General features: G+C 42.1%; 1 protein-coding gene across 1 annotated transcript in view; it reads right to left on the bottom strand.

Moving 5' to 3' along the window:
- The window catches only part of FRAS1 (Fraser extracellular matrix complex subunit 1), a 487428-nt gene that overhangs the window by 298627 nt on the left and 169361 nt on the right, over nt 1-19440 (bottom strand). Inside the window, exons 3-4 of the mRNA XM_040418026.1 lie at nt 7580-7687; nt 4144-4236 (exon numbers count right to left, since the gene is read on the bottom strand). Coding sequence (XP_040273960.1) covers nt 4144-4236; nt 7580-7687 — 201 coding nt within the window. The remainder of the gene's footprint in view (nt 1-4143; nt 4237-7579; nt 7688-19440) is intronic.

The following is a 19440-nucleotide window of genomic DNA, read 5'->3' as shown; positions in this document are numbered from 1 at the left end:
CCCCTCCTCTAAGCAGTGTAACTGACACCCTGCTCAGTCGCCGGGACCGCGCTTGTACAGGCGGCGCATGCGCCGTCGGACTCAAGCGCGATCCTGTAACTAAATCGCGCATGCGCCGTCCCCGATGCCTGCCTGTCTTCTCTTCCTTGCGCGCGATTCAGTTACAGGATCGCGCTTGAGTCCGACGGCGCATGTGCCGCCTGTACAAGCGCGGTCCCGCCGACTGAGCCGGGTGTCAGTTAGACTGCATAGAGGAGGGGTTAGGGCAGGGGAGTTACAGCCTGGAGTGAGGGAAGGGCTTCCCCCTTGACTTCTACCGTGACTTCAGGAGCTGGAGACGAGGACTTTATAAGTCGTTTTTTTCATGAATATACATCCCAGGAAAGCGGGACAAGAATGCATTGAAACAGAATGAGGATAATCTGTAAGGTACTGGTAATAGTTTATTAAGTGAAATCCAGGTGAAAGGTTCGCTTTAAAAGGGTATTCCCATCACAATAATCACTGTCAAATCTGTTAATGATTTGACAGTGATCATTTTTGTAAATACATTTTATTACCCAATTCCCACCCTTTTTGAGAAAATAAGTCCCCTCTTACCTGATTGTTGTCTTTCGTCTCCCCTGGTTACGGCCACCTCTCGCCTGTCGAATCCTGTGGCCGCGCTTGCGCAGAAGACTGAAGATTTTCTCCCGGCCGGGCAATGTCCTGAACGCGCATGCGCCATGATGACTTCTTCCTGGCCAGTATAGTACAGAGCCGCGAACGCGCACGCCGGCTCTGTACTATACAAGGCAGGAATAAGTCAAAATGGCGCATGCGAGGCGGCGTGCACGTTGAAGACAGCGCGCAGCCTGGCCGGGAGAAGACGTCAATCAAGCTGATGGAGCCCGCCCAGCCGAATCCAGGAAGTGAACGTCACGCTCACCGCAGGTAAGTATGGAAACTGCTGATGGGAATACCCCTTTAATGTGTACTGATATATATAGCGATGTATTTTCAATGCGTATACGTTACTACAAATATTGTATTTTGAGGATACTAAGCCTTTACTCCTTTCATCTACCACATAGATGATCTGACTCTCGATAACTGCCTTGTGATATAACAGAATATAACTACATACTTGATGTTATGATATATCCCTCAAGTTACTTTGTTGTTATTTCTCTTACACTATAAATAACTTGTAAACTGCTGCCATGTCCGGTACCATTTTCCGACTTAATGTAAGTAACTGAAAAAATATGGCACACCAATAAAAATGATGTTTAAAAAAAATATATATATATATAAAAAAAATAATAATATTGCAAAATGCTGTGGCTATGGCATTCTTTTCCCATTTGCTGGTGTCTTTAATCCCTAACCATCCATTTGTCTTTTGCCCTGGCTTGCCTTTTTATGGTGTTTTTTTTTTTTTTTTTTTTTACTATGGCTTTAAAAAAAAAAAAGAGATCTAAAAAGGATTGACAGGAGAGGGGGGTACATACTATCCTATTTTAAAATGCAAGGCTTGCAAAAAACAACAACTCACAAAACAAGAAATGCATGCATTGGAACACAACACACCACAAAAATGACACAAAACAACTCAACAAACGCCATAAAAAAGCAAGTCAAACCAACTTGATGAGTGAAGGAGGCCTTAAAGGCAGGGCCGGCGCTATCATAAGGCAGACCAAGAGTCTGCCTTAGGGCGCACCCGGCACCGCAGAAGGAGTGGGCGCCGCCACGCCAAAAATTAACCCCTTTTGTTTTTTGTTGCCTTAACTAAATAAAAAATTATCATAATCACCTATTGTTTTTCGAGCGGCTGCAGTGCCGCTGGCGCCCGCCCGCCCCGCCCCCAGCCGCCTGTGTGTGTGCCGTGCGGCCCTAAGCAGCATGGTCACATGGTCAGGGCAGGGAGGAGTGACTGGCCAGTGGCGCCGCGGCGGACGGCAGCAGCAGCAGCAAGGAACTGTCTGGAGGCGGAGCTGCTGTGTGAGCTGGCCTGTAAAAGCTGCCTCACCTTGGCCGGCTGAGTAGACTGAGCTGAGGAGTCGGGCCGACTGGAGTGGCGACAGCGACTGACTGCAGAGCTGAGGACCCTATGGTAGGTAGGAGAATGATCAGCCTCTGCTGCTGCTTCTGCCTGCATTAATGAATGATGATTTGGGGGAGGGGGGAGACTTTACCCCCCCCCCCATCACTGACATGATGAGGGACAATGTTGGAGTCTGTGCCATGGACGGGGGGGGGGGGGGGGGGACATGATGACGGACAATGTTGGAGTCTGTGCCAAGGGGGGGGGGGGGGGGGGCGCCAAAATGTAGTTTCGCTTGTGTTGGCAAAAATCCTTGCACCGGCCCTGCTTGAAGGGGTTGTTTACCCATAGTAGGGACCCTTTCTACAGACCGCGCCCAAATGTTGCCGGATCCGCAATAGTAAGCATACTTACTTTATCCCCACCACTGGGATCCGGCTCCATTGCTTCCCCTCAGCCTCCACAGGTCTCGCGTGCCCCCACATCAACATCCGGTTTGACACGGGTCAGCTAATGACTGGTCTCAGCAGTGGTGTGTCAAACATGCGTCATGTCAGTGGGTCACGTGATGCATGGGTGACATATCATTGTTGTGGTCAGCCATTGGCTGCAGTGACCAAGTGACTTGCGTCAAACCTATGTTGACACAGGAAGACCTGAGGCGCTCGAGGGGGAGTAAGGGACTCAGAACCCAGCAGCGGGGATCAGGTATGATTACAACCGCAGGCGTGGCCATGCTGGGGAGTCTGCAGAAAAGATCCCCAAAGGTGAACAACCCACTTCAGTAGTATCAGGGTACATTGACATGCAACAGATTAGTTGCAGAAATATCTGGCACAGTCCTATTCATTTGAATAGGGCTTGCAGAAACCTGTGTGCTTGCCACAAAACCAACCGCATTCAGATGCATGGAACACATTTTAGTTCACGGAAATCCCTGCAACAAATCTACCGTGTGTGAATACGTCCATACACAATGCCTGCCACCCCCTTCAAAACACTCTTTTGAATGTTAAAGGGAACCTGTCATCAACGTTATGCTGCCCATACTAACGGCAGAATAAAGTAGAGACAGGTGAGTTGATTTCAGCGGTCTGTCATTTAAAACTTAAAAGTAAGTGGTTGCCGAGAACCAACATCACAATCATTGCAGACTGGGCCTGGAAAAGAGTCCCGGCCACCTGAGAAGAGTCCTGGTTATTCATGGACTCCTGCTCTCCCTGCTGATGACTGACAGACATCTACCTAGTTTTCTCCCTTTCTCTCTAGGAGACAACTGCCAATCATCAGTAGATGGGCAGGAGAGCAGGAGATTATGGATAACCAGGACTCTTCTCAGGTAGATGTGACTCTTTTCTAGGCCTGGGCTGCAATGATTATGATGCTGGTTCTCAGCAACCACTTACTATAAGCTCATGAGTGACACACCGCTGACATCAGCATGTCTGTCACTACTTTATGCTGCCCTCAGTGAGGTCAGCATAAAGTTCATGACAGGTTCCCTTTAAGCATGAAATTGGCACACAAGTCTTAGGCCATTTTATGCACAACGATCATCTCATTTTCTGAAGCATGGGAAATTTAAAGCTCATTGTAGCCCTGCAAGTTAAGCCTCATTCACATGTCAGTGTTCGGTCAGTGATTTCCATCAGTGATTTTGAGCCAAAACCAGCTACGGCTCTAAACACAGAACAGGTGCAGATCTTTCCCTTATACCTTATGGCTGTGGAGGCTCCAATCCTGGTTTTGGCTCACAATCACTGATGGAAATCACTGACCAAAACACTGACGTGTGAATGAGGCTTTAATATCAGGACACGTCAATAAGAAAATGAAATATTTCCAGAAAGAATATTAAGCGATATAAGGGAATCAATACTTTCCTAACATACTGTATATTATATATAAAGGTGTTCCAAAGGTAGATATTCACATATTGCAATGCTACAAAACTGTACAAAGGAAGGTAAAATCAGGGTACACAATAAACCCACGGTCGTGTTAGAAATATACTTGCTACTACATTTAGAGAGGAGTATAAAACAATATATTCAGTGTGTGAGAGTATCAGGTACAAATATTTGCTAAAGAAAAAAGATAAAAAGAATACTTACGGCATGTTCCTTCCCTTCATGTCGACAAAAGCCTTCTGATCTTGAAGCACATTCAGGGCAGCACTTATTAGGATCTACTCGAAAAAGTTCTCCCTAAATAATAAATAACCAACTATGAGCTTTACATTACTTGCACTAGCCAAAGAAACTTTAAAAACGTAACCTTACTGCTACAGAAAGGCTCAGATGACATGCAATATTGAAAAGTTCCAGCGCTGTAATGATGTAAAGTACAAAGAAAATAGAACACACTGTTCAAACACCATACAATATCTGTGAACGGGTGAATTATAAATGAACCATTTTAACATGACATCACTCTAGGTCTACTCCACATTGGCTCCTATGCCCTAAGGAACCCAAGTTGCCCTCTGCAATGAAACAAGCAGCTGTGCTATAAATGGACTTTTAGGAGGTGTAGTCATCTCATACTAGATGCATAGGCCAGAAGAATTTAAATGGACCCTTCCATTTTATGTACATAAATCCTACAAAGAAGCAATTGTACTGTGGTCATATAGGGAGGTCTAGTTATAGTGAAGGATCCTGTAGCTTAAGGCGCATTTACACACGACGAGCAGCAGCAGATTGTCAGGAGGAAGCGCCCCTTCCCGACACTTAGCGGCTCCTTCAGTGGAGGTAAAGCACTGCGTTTACTAGGAGCGATCACCTCCACAGTATAAGAGCAAGGGACCGATATTGAGATCGCTTGTCCTCATACATCTGCATTGTTTCTAGGTGGCAGAACACTGTTTAGACCGCACAATCTGCTGCCCAAAAATGATCATTTAGGTGCCTGCAAGACCGTCAGTTTCATCCGATGAACGTTTCGCTCACTCTTTGGGTGATCTGCTGTAACTTTAGATGGGCAGATTGTCGGGAATGAGGGTTCACAGGAACGTTCATTCACAAAAATCTGCCCCATTATCTTGCCATCTGAATCCACATTTAGTGTTCCTGCTACTGGATCTCAAGTAAAATTCCGCCTTGGTGACGAATTTTCAGCAATTTTCAGGAGGAGGGAATGCTTGCATTAGAGCTCTAATGCACTACAGTGCTATTATTGATATGATGTACTGTACCTATATGTACTCACTCTTTACCGTACATACACAGATTTCTGACCTATCTGATCAATCTTAGATGATGAAATTGGTCTGAGTTGGCCATTTATACTTGCAGACATTTTCTTAGGAACGAACTACCGGTAATTCTCATAATCTGTAGAAAGGCAATTGAGCAGCAGCACTACTGGTATCCAGCTCAGTGGTCATATCCAAAGGCTTTCTTGGCGGTGCTCCCAGCTCCAGGCTTATTTCACAACAAAGCTGCAGCACCCCATGTCTTTAAAAAGAATAGGTGATCTTTTATTCACCCAGCACAGCAGCGTATCAACTCCTTAAGGGTCTTCTACGTAACTGTGCAGGCTGAATAAAAGATCACCTATTCTTTGCTAAGACATGATGCAGCTTCCTTGTGACTTTGTTTTCATCTACCTCTTCAGTTATGTTCGTCTTTCAGATACTGTTTAAATACTACAATCATTGGCCAATTACGTCCCAGTGTGCAAGCGCCGAGGGTAGTACAAATATCCATTTCACAAGCGCTGCTAACCCTTTATTGGAGCTATAGGAGAAAAGCTCCAGCAAAGGGTTAGCAGCGCTTGCGAAATGGATATTTATACTACCCTCGGCGCTTACGCACTTGGACGTAATTTTTCCCTACCCCCACACTGTGCAGGCGCGGAGATCGGATGGATTTTCAGGAGTTATCCGTGCTTACGCAATGGGCCGTAGTATTTCCCTACTTTGGCTCTCCGGCGCATGCACAGTGTCCCGGTGTACTGCTGAACTCCTCAGTGAGATTTTCCCTAAACTGTCCTTTTGCACATGCGCAGATCGTCAAAACTAAGGAACGCCTCCACACGTCATTTCCGGTCTGACGGGAAGTTAGGAGGAAGGGAAATCTCATGAAGTAGGGTAATGTAACGTTACACCGGCACAAAGTGAAAGTACCAGTCACACAGTTAGAAAAACAGATAACCCTTTGTGACAGAGTGGCTGAATATTTTTTTTAATAAAGACCAATTAAAAATATGATTTTTAGCCAAAAATGAGTAAAATACAGTCATAAACAAAAATTTACTCCAAAGGTGTACATAACCTTTAAACCAGGAATCTGCTGCTCAGAAAAAAAGATTTTCTAGGGGGATGAATGACTGCAGTAACCATACAGAGGTGCTGATTGCTGCAGCTCTCATGTCAACATGACGAGCAGGTAATTATCAGGAACCTTTGGTTTATTCTCAATAATTGACTGCCGAGTTGGCCCATGTAATTCGGGAATGTAAATTGATACTGGCCTCATTGGACAGAAATGAGTCAGATATCTGCACATGTAAAAGCACCCCAACTCCTGCAGGGACAATTCTCATAGATTTTTGTATTCCTCCCTCAGCGTCTCTCACAGTGGAGATAGGGAGAGTTTAGGTCAGAGCCAAAAACCTGCAGTCAAGATTTAGATAGAGCCTTTTTCTTCCTTTCTTACTATCTACAAGTTTCTCCACACTTAGGTTCACTGGGGTGGATGATCTGGGGATAACAGTAATACATAAAGCAAGCAAAGTAGCTAGGTGTTATTGTGAACCATCATGCCTGGATATGCAAAGCATGCGGCAGCCTTCTCCAATGCACCATTGTCAACCAATGGGGGGTATCTTCTGGAATGTCTCTAGCTTCCAAGGCTTAAAGGAATACCCTTGTTGTGGTTCACAGGACGTTCTCCTGAAGAGGACAGTCCACCACTAAATTACCTGGCAATTAATTTATAGCTTGAATGGTTCTCAGCTTGTAGTGTACCAGCCTCTACACAGTCTACAGAGCTGTGCTGGTACCAAGAATAGGACCCCCACCAATCTGATATTGACGACCTATCCTCCTGATCATCAATATCAGATCAGCGAGAGTCCGACTCCTGGTACCCCCACTGATCAGCAAGTAAAAGAGGTCACAGTGTTTGTACACGTGCTACATCCTCTTCCTTGTAGCAGGTGTGCAGTGTAACTACATCTTCCGCTCCTGTTCACTTGAATGGGAGAGGATGGTGTAATGACACTGCACTGTCACTACAAAGGAGACAGTGTGTAGGTAAATTTTGAACAGGATGCAGTGCTCAACCAGCTGATCATGGGGGTGCTTAAAGTCAAACCCCCGCTGATCTGATATCGATAACTTATTCTGAGGATATGTCATCAATATTCTGACGCTGCACATTCCCTTTAAGTGCTGTCAAACCCCTTCAATCCCTCTTTATTTTCACATTCACTCACATGGATTTTGATGGAAAATAAACTGTTTACATGAAGAACTCAAAGATGAACAAAACATGAGGGCTTAAAATAAAGGAAATAAGTGTTGCTTGAAAAACATGTCAATACCTTTGTAAAATCACATTGGGGGTCTCTGCAAAGGGTCTTTTCACACACCACAATATTGTCATGACAGGCACAATCTTGACAGGATTCAGGCTTCCATTCAGTACTGTTCTGTAATAAAAAAAATATAGTATAATGTTATTGTTTTGCGTGTACATTGCATATATTTAAAGCAGGCGAGGAACGGGGCAATTATCTGGGTTGAGAATGCTCATTCCCAATAATTTCCCCAGTCTAAACGTGTCACCGGTGGTCTGACAAACAAGCAAAATGCTCATCTGTCAGTGATGATGTCTTTTTTGTGCCACAGGATGTGCAGCCAGCAGACAATGAATATGTATGGGAAAGAGCAATCACAATGGAGATCATTCATCTGGAGGCGATCATTACATGTGGTTACTAGGAGTAACTCCACCATATTTTGACTCGATTTGTTTTAATAAATGAAGTCCAATGATGACTAATAAAAAGTTGATAAACAAGTATACTTTTTTATAAGAGGGGGAGGGGCACTAGATTATTTTGTTTTAAAAAAAGGTGCTGCTTTTATTTTTCTCCACCTGCATCAGGACTTAGAACTCATTCTTGCTCAAGTAAATATGGCTGTACCCATGGATAAAATGGGGCTCTATTTCCAGAAGAAAAAAAAGAAGGATTTTTTTTTCTGATCTTATATGCATTGTAACACATTGCGATTAATAAAATATGACAGACGTGTATCTGTGGAACAGAAAAATTCTGTATTAAAAATAACCAGTGCTGCTCTGTGTTGTAAATACCTGGTCCCTATCCTGTACTGTACTGCTGTTTAAAGGCTCCCAGGATTCCTTGTTCTAAGCCTATGATAATGAAGAATGGATTCCTGCCAGGAAAGCCTAGAATGATAGAGGCATTATTTCAAATGAAGCTTCTGCCTGCGGCCTGGCTGCAACCTGGACTACATATTTTACCTCAAGATCGATAAACATTGATGCTCAAGTGCTTTATGTATATGGAGCGCGCTGTAACATCAATGTGCAGCACATCAGCAATGGTTCATGCACAAATTGGAAATAAATCATGATACATTGTAGGGTTCCACTCTCAAATGCAGAGATGTAATACCTATAATCCTGGTAATTCAATAAGGTCAATGAGGATTCAGTGGGTATTTGGCAATAATGAGTGTGATCACACTACTGCTAGTACAGGCGATATACAGCAAAACCACAGACACGTACTGGCACCCAGAGGGTGCTGCCACACGTTCAGTTTTTTCTAGGAAATTTTTGAAGCCAAAGCCAGAAGTGGTAGACATGCTTTCTTTCCTTTCATCATTCAATACAAAAACATTTCCTCCAAAAACTGCTTTAAAAAACATGTGGCAGAACCCTTATAGGTAAGCGAGATGAAAAAAGCTAAGAGAAGAATTATCTATTATTAGATTATATTTTTGTGTGTATTTTCTGTTTAGTGGCCTTTGTAACCTTGTGTAGGTATAGGGTTGAGGAAGTAACTTCTATAAACCAAAAGTGATTTCTAATATTTGAATAACTTACATCTACTATAACTGAATGAGTGATGGTGTAAAATATTAAGTATGGTGTAATGAGGTGTGTCTATGTCCTTCCTACTCTCCTAATTTTACTTTTATTTCTTAATATCACTTTATAAATTCCAAAGTATCCCCCCCCCCCCCATTCCCTTGGTGTTTTTCTAAAGTTTAGTACATCTCGCTTGAGACTGATCACTCAGGTTCTTTGGTCTGCTGTAGTTTCTTTATACATTCCTCAACACTGACATTGCAACATCAAAAAGGAAAAGTCATGGAATTATAGAAATCCCAGGTTTGACAGACATGTTAATGATACGCAAATGATAAAAAATGAAGACAAAATATTCAGAACATCTTGATTTATTCCCTATGAGCACTCTGGAGAAATGGCCCTATCACTGGTTCCACTACTAAATCCATGCTGCGTGAATTTTCTCCTGGTTGGTTTTCTCCGGGTACTCCAGTTTCCTCCCACACTCCATACTGACAGAGATACTGATAGGGAACTTAGACTGTGAGCTCCATTGGAAACAGCAAGCAATGATAATGTCGGTCAAGTACCGCAGAATATATCAGCTCTATATAAGTGCGTAAAATAAGTAAATACATTTAACATCGAACTGTTAGTGTACATGAAATGAAGTCCAGAGGGGTCCAGATACCATTCATTATGGCACCCCACAATATAATCCCAGGAGTAAGGCCGGTGTGACATTCCCTTGTAAAGTCCTCTATATGACGTTGCCCACCTAGTCCCCAGACCAATCTCAGGCTATTATTGCATTGAGGATAAAAGTAGGACTCATCGCTGAAGAAGATCCACCTCCATTGCAGCTTCCATTGCCGTCTTGCTGTGCATCATGATAGCCTTTGAGAACGGTTTTGTAAGGTCAATGGAACACCTGAAGCTGGACGTCTCGCTTGTAGCCCAATGACTTGCAAACGGCTTCTGAAGATTTGTGTAGATACTGCTCACCACCCTAGGCTTTGGATGCGACATTCAATTTCACTTGCAGTGGAGAATGGATGTCTAAGTCACATTCTTTTAATCCGACGATCCATCCGTGCACAAGTTCGACTCTGTTCATTGTTGTTCTACCAACCAATGGGGCATGCAATGATGAACAGCACTGACATCTTGACCTAGGCGCGTAGTGATCTGTTAGAATGATAAACTAAGGTCTCTCAGTTCAAGGATTCTGTCCTTCTCAGTTTGCAACAAGTGGCGATAACTAGAACGTTGATGAGCAAGAAGCATCAGTCAATCATCTCACATGACTTGATCAGATTTTTGAGGTTTCATGTGGCTAAGAACCTTTTTTTCAATATGGCTTTTATGCCCCTCCCAAATACCACAGATTAGAGCTCAATGTTTGAAAATTGAAAAATCTGCAGATCTTTAAAACTTTTGCCATTTCCCTGATTTGCATAACCTTACGGCTTGTCCTTTTTGGGGCTGCAATTTCTATGTCGAGCAGTGTATTTAGTTTATGACACTGCTATTAGGTCATATTCTACACACAGCAGCACAACTGCACTATACATGTTGTCTTTTATTTTCTTGTTAAAAAAAAAAAAAAAAAAGAAAAGGATAGTGATCTGCTGCAGCAGTTGTGAGCAGGTGATCACAATGTCATAATTTTAGGAGAACGGAACCAGGGGTGTTGGAGCAATCGGGGCATTTTTGGTAAGTACTATTTATTTTGTTATTCTATCACATCATCTTTCTTCATCAAAGTTTATAAATACCCTAGACACCCCCTTTAACAGCAAAGACAAAGTATAAAAAAAAAACAACACTATTTCTACTAGTAATAAACAATGCTCACACTACTGAGAGAGCCTGCTCTGTCAAATTTCAGTTGTCATTGTTTTCTGTAAAAAAATAAATAAAATCAGAAGCCAACTGTATATGTCAAAATCTGTAAGGATTCATTTCACAAACTGATAGAACTGACATGGCAATGGTTATACTACAAGCTGCAAGACTTGTGTGACTAGAACCTTGGTGCAGCAATTTTAATATTAATCTTTGTCTTTTAAACATTGTTCTCTTAAAGGGACATTATAATTTGTTATCACATATTAACAGCCTGTCAATATCTTATGTATTTTTTTCCCTATGTATTCTACGTCCTGTCCTGGCTTTATTAGGGTACTTTCACACTAACGTTTTTGTTTTCGGGTATTGAGTTCCATCACAGGGGCTCAATACAGGAAAAAAAACTGATCAGTTTTATCCTAATGCATTTCTGAATGGAGAGCAATCCGTTCAGGAAGCATCAGTTCAGTCCCTCTTACGTTTTTTTGGCCGGAGAAAATACTGTAGCATGCTGCAGTTTTCTCTCCTGCCAACACTTGCCGGAATGCCGGATCCGGCATTAATTTCTATTGAAGTGTATTAGTGCCGGATCAGGATCCGGCTTTCCGGTATTTCAATGCATTTGTCAGACGGATCCGCCTGACAAATGCTATCAGTTTGCGTCCGGATCCGGCAGGCAGTTCTGGCGACGGAACTGCCTGCCGGAATCCTCTGCTGCAAGTGTGAAAGTACCCTAACTTCCTCCTTTGTTTGGATATGCAGCATGGAAAAATGGTTTGCTTGATTTTTTTTCAGGTAAATTACTCCGACCAGAGATGGAAAGGGAAGGGGGGGGGGGGGGGGACTCAATTAGAGCAGCTCACATTATACTAATAAGTGTAATGCTCTTCTGTGGGCATCTTTATCTAGGCCTATCAAGAGGACAATAGAGCTTTCATGCTGTCAATCCAATTCTATACCTACTATTATACTAGCAGTTAATACCTTCCCCTAAACTGATGATGGATTACCTATCTGTACAGGAGTTTTATCTATCTGTGCTGACTACTACAGAAAGACCGTATTTAATTTTTAATGTCACAGTACTGCCAAAGTGAAAAAAAACTGGCAAAAATTATAGAAATTTTTTTTCTATGAATATTCAGTCTAAAAAAATACTCAACGAGTATCCCTTTAAAGCATAACTACACTTTCAGGTAACATTTCAGAATAAGCTGCAATGTGTGTATACATGAGTGATACCACCATATCTGGCTATTACATGACATGTATAATGTACAAGTCATGCTGTACCTCCATTGTACTCAGTGGTCTCTGAGTTAGTGGGTAGAGACTAACTGTTATGATGTCTCCTCATAGACTACATATGGAGACAGCAGATTCTGCTTTCTAAAGCTCACTCACATGTACTCACTCACTTAGGATAAGCATATACAACATTATAGAGAAGTACTGAGAATGGGTGATGTGAACAAAGTGCTTGGTGTGAGATATAAAACTTAGCTGGTGGATATGCTTATTCATGCCTACCATCCAAAGAAAAAATGGGACTCACAATTATGGTAAAAAAAAATACCCTAATATATTAGAAATATATAGTATCCCAAAAATTCATAAAAATACACAGGAGAGAACATGATCAGCTAGATGGAGAAGGTCGATACAGAAAAATAGCTGGAGTCTGTATGAAAATACAATCTGAGATAATAGGGAAAATACCAAACTACTATCACATTGTCATACCAGATTAAACAGGTATAACAAATCTGGTGAGGATAATTATAAGGTAGTTATACTATCCCTGCACATGTCACATGAAAGAACCAATAGGAATGTATGTATATAGAAAAATCAGGGGGTGAAATATCTAGGTCTAGTATTTGAGGAAGATAAACTGAAGGATTTTGGCACCTTGGTAAGGGAGTTTGGGATCCCCCAAAAGGATATTTATAAATATTTTCAGCTCAAAAATGCTATGAGGATACTGGTGAATTTAGGTAAATATAGAAAGGAACAATCAGATAGAATAGATAAATTTACTAATGGAGGAGAAAAAAAGAGCAAAAAGATATGGGATTTTGATGGATGGGGGGAAAAAAAAACGGATTACAATACTTGCCAGGGGAAAATGGGAAAAAGAGCTCCCGTTTTTTACGGAAGAAAAATGCAATGATGCCCTTAGAAGTTATACTATGGTGTCGGAAAGGGACTCACATAAAATCTCTCCGTTTTTTATAGTTCACAGGCTACATTGATCTCCTTGGGCGTTAAAGAGAATGGGTGTGAGAACTTCTGATAAGTGCCCAAAATGTAAGGGAGAGAAGGCGGATCTTATACATTGTTTTTGGATATGCCCTAAACTTTTTAGGTATTGGAAAGAGATTGCAGAAATTGTATCAGTATTTCTGGGTGTTCAAGTTTTTAAAGACCCAGTAGTTTGTATATTAGGGGCTACAGAACATCTTAAATTGAATAAGGAGATACGATTGGTTTTAGGCAAAGTACTATTTCAAGCCAGACTTCTTATACTTCGGAAAAATTTGATTAAACTGGAACGGGTGTCTGAGAGATATAGTGAGAGAGCAGGAAAAACTGATAAAATATGGAAAAAATGGTTGCACTAGGGCCGGATGTGTTTTTTTTTTCTCTCCCTCTCTCTAAAAAGGGTGGGGGTCGGGTATTTGGGGTAAAATGTTATTATATTGTTGATTTATGCAATATGGATCTTTGGATAGTCTGATTTTGTACATGTTTCTTATATAACAGATAAAAAAAAAAATCTACAAAAACATCAAGATTCAGTATTCAAAAGTATATACACCCTGTGACATGGCTGTTACAAATGTATACAGCCCCAAGCACTAACACCTCGATGTGCGTTTCACCTCAACGTTTTGTCAGGAGGTAATACTAACAGAGAAAGCAGGGTATATATAGAGACCAAATGAGGGGGAAATATTAATCACCTGTGTCTCCTATGTCGCCACTTGTATGGGCGCAAATCCACCATGATGGTGCTCCCCACATCCTAGACGCGCTCATCTGGCCCCAGTCACATGACACGTTGCGTCAACGCAATGGTGTCAGAGAAAGAGCGCATCAAGATGGGGAGCCACAACACATTGTGGTCTAGTTCTCTCGTGTATTTTTATGAATTTTTGTGATGCTATACATTTCTAATAAACTTGGGTATTTTGTTTTTTACTATAAATGTAATTGTGAGTCCCGTTGTTTCTTTAGATAGTATCTATGATAGGTGTCCTTTGGGCTCTCATTATTAATATCTCTAATACTTATGAGGACATTGTAGGTAGTTTATTCACACCTGTGCTCTCTAGTCTCTATGCACTTACCCCTCTGATCCTTAAAGGGGATGTCTCACTTCAGCAAATGGCATTTATCATGTAGTTAAAGTTAACACAAGGCACTTACTTATGTATTGTGATTGTCCATATTACCTCCTTTGCTGACTGGATTCCTTTCTCCGTCACATTATACACTGCTCATATCCAAGGGTTACGACCACCCTGCAATCCAGAAGCTGCGACCATGCTTGTACACTATAGCGCCTATGCGCACTCCCGTGCTTTTTCCTACAGTGTGCAACCACGACCACCAGTACTGGATTACAGGGTGGTCGTAACCATGGAAATGAGCAGTGTATAATGTGATGGAAAAATGAATCAAGCCAGCAAAGGAAGCAATATGGACAATCACAATACATTAGTGTCTTGTATTAACTTTCTCTACATGATAAATGCAATTTGATGAAGTGAGACAACCCCTTTAAGTGAGAAGACAGCTTGTCTTGGTTTTATCAAGACAGATTTCACACAAATTCCAGAGAAAAAGTTTAGAAAAGGAAGGGGGCATTTGATAATTCTAGAAAAAGGCTCCAATAAGATATATTGCAAAGTTTCTTATATTCACCAGTACTGTTGATTAATGCACAGTTGTTTGCCAGGTTAGTGACCTTTTAAGCCACATTGGCCTCAAAATACATCTTCGTTTTACAATGTCCTTTGGGCACCAGGAAAAGGTAGCTCTGATTTAGCCCTTTCTCACTTTTATATCTAAGCACTTTATCTGTATTAACAACCTGCTTATTCTTAAGAAATCTTCATTTTTTTTTTATATTTTGAGTCAACATATTGGGGGGGAGGGAATCAATGGTTTAACAAGTTTTATAAATGTTGTGCCATCACACAGGTGCAGATGGGCACTGTGGTACAGACGGTGTGCAACTAGCATACTAGACCACCACTGAACGTAAGAAAGAGAACGGTTTCTTGTAGTGCAAATGAGTCCTGTATTTCCATGATATGTTTAATTCATTGTAGAATAAGAGATCAAAGCACATGCAATTTGTGCGCATAGGTTTAGTTGGATAGGTACTATCAATAATCTTTACCCTGAAAGCCACAACACTTTATCATGTCACTACATGCAGTATTAATTATAGAGGACCAGAATTTTTTATATATGTGCATGTATCATACTTTATGCACAGGCTTCTAGAGACACGGTAACTTACATTTCAATTATCTTCCCACCTTACAAGACAACAAATAGTTTTGCTAAGATTATAAATCCAAAACTACAAATCGTAATGCCACTGAACACGGCGTTCGGAGTCACTCTGGGAACTCTGACAATCATGGTGTCGGATATACAAAAATAAACTGTTATCACGTGAAACGAGAGCAGGTTATGTACTCTGTAAGAGTAAATGGTTATTAAAGTCTACGTGGGGGTTCTGTAAATGACGACAGATTTGGGGTCGAACAGAGTGCCACCACCTAGGGAGACATACCAGTACAAGACAGTAGCACATATTAAAATAAAAAAAACATACAAGTAACACCAGCTTTATACAGTCATTATATTAACATTCTATCTAACTTTATGAATATGTCTCCCCAGGGAACATTGCCTGTAAAACTTTATGTTGTGTACAATATCTCTCAAATTATGTTTATAATTCTACACTTTAAGTGTAGATACAATTACTGATGGGGTGAGGAGGACTGGATCTTATTATGCAAGCAATAACTAAAATCAAACACTAAACCTGTGATAGACCTGCAGCTATCAATCCCTAATTTTCTTACTTTATATACATGCTTAAAAATACTGTGCCACAGTAGCCATAGCACTGCTTATATAGGTCATATATGGCTCTTTAAAGGGGTTGACCTGCCACTTAAAATATTTTAAAACCTGTGATTGACTGCAGAGATAATATGTTTGTATCAAGAGGGACCAGAAAGTACAGTAGAGAAACTGGGAAGCGTTGGAACGCAAGTGGCAGGGGATCAGTAAGATATTACTTCTTTAATTATTTTACATCTAATCTTTTTTTTATTTTTTATTCTTAATTAAGTTGCTGGACAACCGCATAAATGCTTACGCTCTCAAAAATAGAACAAACTTTTCCTAGAATTAAAATCTTGGCCCTAGTAGTGCTTGAGATAGGGAATTTAAACTGTGAGCCTCACAAGGGAGAGGTACTGAAGTGAGTGGTGATTATTTTCGGTTTTAGGCTAGTTTCACACACAGCGATTTGCTGAAAAATAGTTTGGAGTTTTTTTTGTGGTGTATTTATGTGCACTTTTTTTTGTGTGTATTCCCACCCCAGACATTGATGGCATATGCCATCAATATCAGATAGGAGCAGGTTGCAGAGGTGGGACCGGAACCTATCTCCAGAACGGGCCCCCAAAGTGAAAGAGAGAACATTAAAACCCCTTAGTGACCACTAATACGCCTTTTTACTGACGTAAACAAATGGGGGTTTTGGCTAAACAACTGGCTTTAATCAATCATTACATGTACCCAAAATGGTGCATTATATACTATAACTTGTCCTGCAAAAAATAAGACCTCATACAAGTAAATTGATGAAAAAACAAAAAAGCTATAGCTCTTGGAATGCGACTTTTAAATAATGTGTGTGGTCAATAAGGGGTTAAGCAAGTGCGGCCACCCTCCTTTCACAGCAATGGGAGCTCCAAAAACAGCCGAGTGCTGGCTCAGCTATTTCTGGCAGTCACATAGTGGTGAATGGAGAGGTGGCCGTGCATGGATAGCAGAGCATGCTCATTCGGCTGTTTTTAGAACTCCCCCAGCAGTGAATGGAGAGCACACCACACATGAGCGGCGTGCTCTTTCTCTTCGGGGGACTCATTCTGGACAGGAGAGGGTCACAGTGTTTTTTTTCTCACATTTGGTGGATTCTGTGGCACTTTTCTGAATATTAAGCATTCTCTGAATACGCAGCTTTTATTCTGAGGCTTCTCTATATAAAAAAGCATATAGGGCTGCAGTAAACGATTATTTTAGTAATCAAGTATTCTATCGATTAATTGAGTACTCTTATTATCGGATATAGCTGTAATATCTGCCGGCTGCTGCAGCCATTGACTGTAATGGGGTCCGGTCTTGTTACAGCATTCAAGCTGGGTTTTGGCTGAACAAAAAAAAACAAAAACTTTGGACGATACCCAGCATGTATGCCGGAACATGGCCAGATGGCCTTGGACCACATTATAGTCAATGAGAGCATATAGCTGGTTGTATCCGGCTATACCCAATACGGTATACTCCAGCAGGCTGTTCCTCTGCCAGAATGTGTATCTAAGGTTATGTTGTGAACTCTGGCAGTTTGTTACGGTGGGGGATCAGACTGCCAGAGTTCACTGGCTGCATCAGTCATAGCTGGATGCCCATTGACTGTAATGGGGATCCAGACAAAAAATGCTGCACAGTGACATAGCATTTTGATAAGATTCCCCCTCCCCAAAGTCAGTCAGCTTTGCAATCAAATCAGTCCCCCCATGCCGCAAGCCCGCAATCAGACCACCATGATCAGACCCCCAGGCTGCCACCATCAGACCCTCCCTTGCTGCAATCAGAGCCAGACCCCCATGTCAAACAATGCAAAAAATTTTGAGGATACAAAATTGATCCATAATGGATCCTTCAATTGACTTTAAGGTGAGTGACTTTTCTAGAGCTTTTTAATTGGCTGTCCAGGGTTAGAAAAAAAATGCATTGGCTTTCCTTTCAGAAACCATTCAACTCTGGTCCATGAGTGTTGTCTGGTATTGCAGCTCAATGCCATTCAAGTAAATGGGGCTGACCTGCAATAACAGACACTACAGTATTTACGGAAAGGAAGCAAATGTATTTTTCAAATCGTGAACATGTCCCCCACTTGCCCAGTGCCATCAGATCAGCCCCTACATGTCATGTCCCTCAGTGCCCCCATGATGGCACTGACATCAGCCCCTCCATGCCATCCAGATTACCATGATGTCCCCTTCCCCAGTGCCTCCATGCCATCCACCATGTCCCCCACTGCCATCAGATCAGCCCCTCCATTCCATGTCCCCCAGTGCCCCCATGATGGCACTGCCATCAGCCCCTCCATGCCATCCAGATTGCCATGATGTCCCCCTTCCCCAGTGCCTCCGTGCCATCAGATCAGCCCCTCCATGCCATGTCCCCCAATGCCAGCACTGCCATCAGCCCCTCCATGCCATCCAGTTTGCCATGATGTCCCCCTTCCCCAGTGCTTCCATGCCATCCACCATGTCCCCCACTCCCATCAGATCAGCCCCTCCAAGCCAAATCACAGGTGCCCCCCGCCGCTAACTATATACTTACCCTTTCTAGCAGTGCGCTGACACATGGAGTCCGAAGGAGACGCATCTTCATCCCAGCATGCACTGGGAGGGACCTTATGTCACACACAGCATCAGCCAGCGCGCTGACGATGTGTGTACGCAAGGCCACGTGATTTAAACGAATCCTCGATGCAGGGAAACTGCATTGAGGATTTTTTTGCCTCGATTACATTGATTAAATCGATGATTCGTTTCAGCCCTAAAAGCATGTTATAAATGGCATATGGCGTTCCCTTTACGCAAGCACCACGAGCTATGTGCCAACTGAACTTCTATACAGCTATTCTTAAGATAGGCCATCAATATCAGTTTGGTGGCGGTTCGGCACTTTGCACCACTGCCATTCAGCTGTCTGAAGGGTTGGTAACGCAGGGACCCCAACTTGTTCACTTTTTACATTGCTCTACACACCTGCATACCATATATTTAATAGTAGCTGTGCTGGGTATTACAACTTTGTTCTGCAAATCTGATATCTATAGTCAATCCTAAAGATAGGCCATTAATATTGTATTCCTGGAAGCCCCCTTTCTAAGCCTCATGCACATGACCATTTTTTCCGCACCTAATTCACATTTTTTGCAGACCCATTCATTTCAGTGGGACCGCGGTAAATACCAACAGCACAGTGCAATGTCCGCATCTGTATGTCCGCATGTCTACCCCGTAAAAAACAGAACATGTCCTATTCTTGTCTATTTTGCAGAATAGGCATAGAATAGGCATTTTGATAATGGGGCCTGCAGAACTTGCAGGACGCACATAGCCAGCATCCATATTTTGCAGATCCGTACTTTGCGGGCCACAAAATACATAAGGT

Source organism: Bufo bufo, chromosome 2 (genome assembly GCF_905171765.1).
Source record: "Bufo bufo chromosome 2, aBufBuf1.1, whole genome shotgun sequence".
In the NCBI taxonomy this organism is placed as follows: Eukaryota; Metazoa; Chordata; class Amphibia; order Anura; family Bufonidae; genus Bufo; species Bufo bufo.
This window is presented reverse-complemented; position numbering and strand designations above follow the sequence as displayed.